At 30.0% G+C, this 9,176-nt stretch overlaps 1 protein-coding gene across 1 annotated transcript; it reads right to left on the bottom strand.

Annotated features, from left to right (window-relative positions):
* Positions 1,263 to 2,566, bottom strand: LOC107621711 (NAC domain-containing protein 104-like). Its single transcript, XM_016323725.2, has 3 exons — positions 2,035 to 2,566; positions 1,688 to 1,950; positions 1,263 to 1,605 (listed from the first exon to the last, which is right to left on the bottom strand). Exons 1-3 carry the CDS (start codon positions 2,195 to 2,197, stop codon positions 1,474 to 1,476), a joined length of 558 nt encoding a protein of 185 aa, XP_016179211.1. The 5' UTR covers positions 2,198 to 2,566; the 3' UTR covers positions 1,263 to 1,473.

Below are 9,176 nucleotides of genomic sequence, written 5' to 3'. Positions count from 1 at the left end.
TCCTACTAAAATCACCCACATAATTAACATTTAACATAGACCAATTCGGTTCCTTTTTAAATGATCTCAAATTCAAATTTTGAAAATGTGGAAAAAAAAAGGTTCATATTACTATGTAATATAGTCTATATTATTAGAAAATATTAGAATATTAGAAGCTTAAATATTTATGATATAGTTAGTTGTTAGTAATTTAACATAATAATGATAGTTCGTAGATATCTCTATACATATCTTATATTTTGTATCTTTTATACACCATTTTAAATACACAAACCTCTTTTCTAGTGTTCAAAATCTCTTTTACCTTTTTAACATAAGAGCTACTCAAATAAAGAAGCTAAAAACATCTTTTTATAAAGATTTTTTAATAATTAAAATTTAATATATATAATCGATTAAATCGTATTATTTTTATTAAAATTAAACTAGACAAATTGATTTGACCAAAAAATGGTGAATCAAATTTTGAACTGGTCTAAATTAATATTTTTTTTATAAAAAATTACTACAACATTATTAATTTAGATCAGTTCAAGATTTGATTCACTATTTTTTCGGTTAAATCAATTTGTCTAGCCTAATTTTGACAAAAATAACATGATTTAATTGATTATATATATTAAATTTTAATGACTGAAAAACATCTTTAAAAAAAGACGTTTTAAGCATCTTTATCTGAGTGGCTCCTTTCTAACATATATATTAAGCAAACACACAAAATAAAATAAAAAATTGACCCTTCACTAAAGACTAAAGATTATGGGCTTGTTTGGGTGAGCTTTTTAAAAAAGATCTTTTTTCGAGTTATCTTTTTTTAAAAGATCTTATAGAGAAGTAAAAGTAATTTTATGTTTGGATATCTCATGTAAAAAGGTCTTTTTATCAATCAATTATGTTTGGGTATAACAATATAAAAATACTTTTTTGTTTATTTATTACATGAAAAACATCTTTTTTTTAAGGAAAAAAGATCTTTTAAAAAAAGATATAAATTACAGCTTCTCAAAAAAGATCTTTTTTTGATTTTACTAGTGCTTTTACTTTTACTACTAGAAATTTGCCAAACACATTAAAAAATAAAAAAAGATCTTTTTTCATTGAAAAAAGATCTTTTTTTAACAAAATAATGGCGCCCAAACATGCACTATATATGATATGATGATAATAAACAAAGAAATTAAACAACATGCATGATGGCATGTATGTTTTGGATTAATATTGTCCACGTGTGTTTATATGGAGAAAAGAGGAGAGAAAAATTTGTGGTAAAATGATAAATGGAATCTTTGAAAGCATAACGTCATAGTACATATTGTTTGGTCATGAATTTCACATAGTGCCCCACTTCCTCTTGTGTTAAAGGGCTGCTATAGAAATCTAAATCTACCTATACTTGCAACATCACACTGCTATATACTTAATAATTATCCATTTTGGATTATCTTAATTAATGCAGCTAGCTTGATTAATTTAATTTGGTAAGCTTATTTCATCAAGATCATCCAGTGACAAGAAAACTTCATCCAAACAAGACAGCTCCGTTCCATCATCATCATCTCCATTCCGCTCATAAACACGACATATCACCCATTTACTATAATCCTGAATAATAAAACAAACCAACAGTTATGAATAATACTAAGTTGATATATATATATATATATAAATATTGTGCTTAGCTTACTGATTTTCTTTTGGAGGATCTGCTAGAGGAAGCAGAATAATCGGAAAGGCAATATTCTTGCATTATCCAATTTGTTTTGATAGCAGAAGGGGATTCACCAAGATGAAACACAAAGTATTTCTTGATGCCAACTCTCTTGTTAGTTGAGCTTGTCATCACTGGTTCTTCCATTCCCGTTGCTTTCCAATATCCATTCTCAGTCACCCTACTCTGTGTTCTCCTGCTGTAGTAGTACCATTGCTTTCCCTCTGCCAACGCTCTACCTATAAATATAAACATTCAGATCAGTTGTTGTTGTTGTATCTATATATGTGACTATATAGAATAGAGAGAATAGATAGATATACCATCAAGTTCCCAAGGATCATAAGGATAGAGATCAAGATCAGGGATGACATCAGGGTGGCAAGGTAAGAGTGCTGCCTTTCTATGAAGAAAATGGACCACAAGCTCTTCATCTGTTGGATAAAATCGAAACCCCGGTGGAAGGTTCACATTGTTATCTCCCATTAAGAAGATAGGCAGAGAAAACAAGAGGAGGGAATGTGTCAAGTTAGAGTAATGGTGAAGATGAGTGGTATTTATAGTACAAATAGAGAAGCTAAGGTATTTATAATAAGGGTGTTGACGTGAAACCCAAGCTGGTGTTTATCATGTATAATTTCATTATAATTTATAAACAGAATACTTGGAAGGAGTGTGTGACACCAGATTGAAACAATTTCATTAGGAGTGAAAGCAGATCATGTTATCTTGACAAGGATTTATGATCTAACAGGACTTAGTTAATACATTGGTGATGAATAAGGTGATTTTTATTGTGTATATGGATCATCATCACACTTCATGCTGATATCATCAAGCTGCTGTTTTCCACGTGTCATGCATTGGTATGGGTTTGGTCTCAGACCAATTGAGCTGGGGTGGCCCCCACCTAATTGGAGTGTATTTATATATGTATGTGCATTCATAATTATTAGCAATTATCATATGTTTTTGAGATTTAAATATACAAAGATGAGAGCTTTTTGTTTTGCTCTATGGAGTAGCAAGCACAGTGGGAAGTGGGAACTGCACATAACATATCTCCCATCCCACACATGAAAACAAAGCAATCATCAATTATTTCTTTGGAAGAGGGAGTTTAACTGATTTCCTTGGCCCATTTGCTGGACCCCACATTATTTATTTATTTATATAATTAATCAATTATTAAATCTTGCAGGAGAAAGAAACAAGTACATTAAACATTTAACAATGAACTACTACTTTGCTTATAACTTTTCCAACCATTAATTTTCTTGGTTTTCTTCTGATTTAGTAAGTCAGCACCGAGCAATAATATTTATTCCATTAAAGTAGACATCATTATTTTGTCTCTGATGACTAAGCCAAGGTTTTCTAACTCCAATTATGATCATGCTTCATAGTTAATTATTATGCTTATGCATGTAAGAGTGTTACTTAATTACTGTATGCAGTCTTCTAAGTAGGTCATTATCTGTTTATCTTGTGCTTCATAAATTGCAAGAAATGATGTTGGGGGCCATTGAAGGGTACCTAAGTACCTTTTTTTTGTGGCATAATAACCTATTTGGATTATTACTGAAGTAGACATATGCTCTATAAGTTGGTACCAAAAGAGAGTGCAACCAAACTAAGAGCATCAACCACCAAGACAATGGCTTTCCAAATTCTAATTCTTTTACAATTTGTAGTTTCAACAATTCTTTTAATTTATTAGTACCATGTTAGATCTCCATATCCAAGGCTTTCAGACAGTGCTTGTACCAATTCTGGCTACAGTTTGTGACACCAACACAGTATTATAAGAAAAAAAAAATGTGAGAGATCCAAATTTTGTTGGGAAGAACATGTTACACATCTTAGATGTATGTGGAAGTGGAGGATGTACTATTTCTGGGCTCAAGTGGACCAAGAATTCAGAAGCAGCCTTCCACTTAAAAGGCAAATTCCATCCATAACAAAGGCTCAGTGAGCAAAGTTCCTAAAATTTTGAGTCTATTTCCTCATCCACAAACCACAATGCCATGTGCCTTTGGTACTTACTCTAGCCATCTTATTGGGAGTCAGTGCTTCTTCCACAAAGAAATTGCTCATGCACATTCTTAATTGTTTCTAGAACTTTTCTTTATATGGGGACACACAACAAAGAATAGTCCTCTGTTTCAGTATGTTGTACCATTTTATCTTTGGAAGAGATTTTTCAAATCAATGTAAATTATTCAGGACTAAATTACAATGAGATCTATAGTAAGATTAGACTATATTACATATGACTTTTTTTGAGTTGTTATGACTATGAGTATTAAATTGTGGAAATTACAAGGATACTAATCATTGACATAACCTAAATTTCATAAGTAATTAATACATATTTTTACAAGTGAAAAAGTTTCATGCATAATCTTACCTAAGAATAGAAGAGATAAGTGTAATTGACCCATGGAAAAAGCTGTGGGGCATTTTGTATTTTCTTTAAAGGAAATATCTAAAAATATTATTCTTAGAAGAATTTAAGATATCTGCTGGATCTTACATGGTGGGGTTATCATGAGATAAAAGACTAAACAAGGAGGTGACTGTAAAGTAGTATATACCATTCCAGCCTCATGGCTACCCTTTTCTTAAGAAAACTACAGATTGCAAGATAGACTCATAGAAATATCTAACATGATTCTCCTCAGTCATTAATTAGCCACATTTGATTCCTTATTCTCATATAATTACCCTTCCACTATAGTGGATATAATATAGATTTATGGATATAGATAGCTATACATAGATATATTGACATAAATAAAAAATGACATTTATCTACCACTGTTGGAGCACTCACAAGTTTACTCAGACTCATAATTTACATTTTGGGATATTTCAATATCACCACCATATCCTGAAGTGGTTAATGACATTAATAAAGATAATGCATACATCAGAATAATAACAAGTTCACTAATATATTTTCTTGTTTTCTTGTATCTGATACTGATATAGTATAATATATCCTCAGTTAGAATCAAAAGTGTGCTAAAAGAGCACTATAATGCTCCAAATGGAATGAGTAAGCTAGTTTTAGCTGACTATGAGGATGATGTTATGATAATTTAGTGGTGGTGGGTCTGAGTTAGGCAAGTTTTACTCCCATACGTTTTTATCACTTCATCCTTTTCTTTTTGTTTTGTTCTTGGTCAACATCAAAGGGCAGGGTAGGAAAATTTAAATAGAATGAATTATATCCTACCAATGATTTACTGTAGCTAGAACCTACACCACAGATTAATTGGTAGTGATGTACTGAACCATCATTGGAAAAAGCACTAGTGTAGTGTTGCACTGATAAGCTTCTACTTGTTCCCTTATGAAAACAGCCATTTCAAGTGATGACATTGACTATTGACTAACATATGTTCTCAATGTGAAAGATTTATGAATTATTATAGTGTGTATGTTCATTTGCTTCTAGCTTAATGTGAAAGTCATGTACTTGCATGTTAGTTGTTATATACATAATTTATTTTCCTGTAGTTATGAACCAGACAGTAGCTTATGGATTTTCATGTTTTTTATTATGGCAATGATTTTAGGATTTGACTGAGAAAGAAGGAAGGAGAAAAGGGTAGAACAAGAATGTGAGAAAGAACTAAAAATCTATGACTATACTGATTAATTATAGTATAATGTGTTTGATGCTTTATAGTTACTAAAATCACCAAGACTAGACTAATGTATTTGTCAAAATGGTAACAGTTGTAGATTATATTGCTTCTAATAGTGCATTAATAATATTTTATATGAAACTTGCTGATAGCTATGCCAACTTGCCAAGTACCAAAAATCAGTAGGCTTCTGATGTTCTTGGGAAAAAAAATTGGAATGTTCCTTTCAAAGATGCATGCTGATATGGGATAAGACCAATAATAGGAAATTAAAAGCCTGATATCCACAAATTGTGAAGGTGGCATAGAAAGAAAAGAAATTAAAATGACATTAAAGGAAGCCATGCTTTTTTTCTTGTGGTCTTGTCCCATCTTGTGATGAATATCAACTGCTAATGACTGGTTCCAATAACTTCCAATTCCACTAGTTGGATAGATAACTCTCTACTGTATTGTGATTAACAAGTTTTGTATCTGCTTAAAATTTTATTTGATTTTCTATAAAAGAATAGAGAGATTATATGAATAATTTGCTTTAATTTGTTAGCTTAGCCATGTGATCATGGGGCTACTTTGAAACTGCTGTGGCCTTTCGTTCCCATACTTGTCTACATAAATGTTTTTGTATAATTGTAATTCTCCTTTTTGGGTCTGATACCAATAAAACGATAATACTGTTTTTTATTTCATTTTCAATCTTTTTATCCTGTGCCATTCTTTTAACCAAAAGGAAAAAAAAGGAAGAAGAAAGAGAATCTATCTATGTATTCTTATTATATAAAAGTTGATATTAAATTAAAATTGTGAGATGAACTTATGCCATATGTTTATTTTCTATTGTGTCACTTTAACTATCAATTATTTTAAATAGGTGGTAATTACTAAGAATGAGATCCGCGTAGTGTACGGGACGGTAATAATAGTGTACGGGACGGTAAATTATTGATAGTATAAAATAAATATTAAAAATTGTTATGTTTTATATACAAAGAATTAGGTTGGGGAGAGGTAACAGAAGCAAGAAGAGAACTTGAGGCATGATATATCAGTTCCTTCTTTCACATGAGTTAGCCAGCAGTTTTCATGTTGTATTTTACTCATTTGGGAGATGAATCCATTTTCAATTTTAATCTCTTCCCATTGAAATTGAAGGTTCTACTTGTTTTCTTTTTTAGATGCATATTGTAAATCTGAACTTTGTCCATGCATGCAGAGCCTTATGTGTTTCTAGTCATTGCACTGAAGTGATTTCACAACCCGATCTAATATGGAAAAATACAGATTTCCTAACACCATACTTAGAACTAAATTCTTGTTTTAACAAAGAATCAACTCTTTCATGGCCAAATATAGTTTCAACAAAATTAGGATGAGAGTCTAAAACAAGAGATGATACTAACTCCAACTTAAGAGAGGAAAAGGAAAACAGTACAGTTTGACATGCATACACGGTTTAAAAGAAATGTAACAATTACTCCCCAATCCATGGCTAAGGAGGCAAGGCACCAGTTAAGTGCTACCACTGTTAAAGCCTCGCTTTGGAGTGTTGACCATCTCCTTCAAAGACAGACAGAAAGCGGGAGAATTGCCTCATACATGCAACTCATATTGTACTCGATGCATTTGAGCCAAGGCAGCTTGCCAGCTTCTTGCTCTTGCTGAGGTAGGATTCAATCCTTCCTAACATATGGTATGATCCAATTGAATTAGTCGATATAATATAAACACATCAAGTTATCCTTTGCTTCTTTTATTTTTTAAATAACTGGAATGAGACCCGCGCGATGCACGGAGCAGTAAATTAATGATACTATATAATAAATATTAAAAATTGTTATATTTTGTATAATTAAATTAAATATGTAAATTAAAGTTAAATTTAAAAGATATTTTATTTAAAATAATTTGTAGCACAAAAAATTTGGATATTAGAATTATATGTACAAAATGACATTTTTATTTGGTGGTTTGATTTTTGCATTTGTTTTAGTTTATGAACTTAGTCTTTTTATGTGGCTCGTCCTCTTTTTTTTATTAGTTGTTGTTAGAGTTGTTACTTTTTTCTTTCTGGCCTAGGTACTTGATAAAGCATGTTCTTTATGAATTGTTGAGTTATATGCACTTTCTATTGTGTTGTTTGTTCCATCTTTACAAATATGATCTTCTTTCGAAGATGTGTCTTTGTTTGATGATATTAGTGTTGGCGAAGTTGATTCCTATAATCAATGAGTAACTCGCGACCTCTAAGCTCTAACTGAGTATAGGGAGACTATGTCATTTGAGATATAGCTCGTTGGCGTATATAGAGTTACCTTATTGTTGGATATTGTGATGTTTGATTACATGTGCCACAAATGTAGTTATCTATTTTTCATATGCTTTTTTTTTATACTTTTCACATTCAACATAGTTATCTCCATTGAGTAAGTTTAAGATGTTGTGTAGTTCGAAAATACATTTTTGTGCTAAATTTGATGTTATTTGAAGGAATAGTGATAAGAAACTTATATAAATAGTTCAAATAGTATAGAATTTGAATATTTGTAACTTATTTATTATGATTAATAAATTATTATGACATTTGTAATATAGATGTTTATTACATTGAATAAGTTATTTATATAAATTAATAAATTAATGAGTAATTACCCAAATCAGTCCCCGAAGATTTTAGAATTGGACATTTTAGTCCTCAAGAAAAATTAATATATGGATCAGTCCCCAAGGTTTTACTCCGGCAGACAAATCAGTCCTCAATTCATTTTTTGGTAGAGTAATTACCCAGATCAGTCCCCAAAGATTTTAAAAACGGACATTTTAGTCCCTAAGAAAAACTAATGTACAAATCAATCCCCAACTTTTCTTTCTATTAGACATAATAGTCCCCCGTCCAAAAATAAAATAAAATAAAATAATTATTATTATTAATTGCACAATAATATTGTACTATATTTTTTGTATTTTTTAGACAAAAATAATGATAAATTTATTCATTAAATTCTTATATAATATATATATAGTCACTCAATAATAATAATAATAATAATAAAATTATTAGATATTATTTTACAAGTTCTTAGGGACTAAAATGTCCGTTTTTAAAATCTTTGGGGACTGATCTGGATAATTACTCTACCGGAAAATGAATTGGGGACTGATTTGTCTGCCGGAGTAAAACCTTGGGGACTGATCCATGTATTAATTTTTCTTGGGGACTAAAATGTCCGATTCTAAAATCCTCGGGGACTGATTTGGGTAATTACTCTAAATTAATTATTGGGGTTATAAATTTATTGTATTGTTTATAACGGTATGATATAATAAATATAGGGATATGGATTTAATGTCTTTGTAAATTATAAATTTGGTTAGACACTATTAATTTTTAATTATTATCGTTGGTAATTATTGTATTATTTTTTGTATATTTTATTTTTTTGTTGATTTAAAAACAATAATTGATTTGAGAAAAATTGAGTAATTAATTCTAAAATTTTGCTAAATAAACAATATTGCTGATATAACAAATAATTTTTTTCAGTTATTAATATTCAAATAGCGAATTATTATGGTCTACTTATATATAATCAACAACACTCTTACTATTATTACAATATTATTTTATCGATTTCATAATCTCTCATACAAATTATCAAAAATCTCTTCAACTACTTTTAACTTTGGCACAAGATCAAAATTACAACACAAATGATCATTCAACAAACATATCAATATTTGTATTTACTTTATAAATTTGTTTAGTCCTATATATATGTACAAAAAAATATAACAATAAAGGGATTACCTCT

Source organism: Arachis ipaensis, chromosome B10, assembly GCF_000816755.2.
Source record: "Arachis ipaensis cultivar K30076 chromosome B10, Araip1.1, whole genome shotgun sequence".
Classification (NCBI taxonomy): Eukaryota; Viridiplantae; Streptophyta; class Magnoliopsida; order Fabales; family Fabaceae; genus Arachis; species Arachis ipaensis.
Note: the sequence above shows the minus strand (reverse complement) of the source record. Positions and strands in the feature narration are given on the sequence as shown.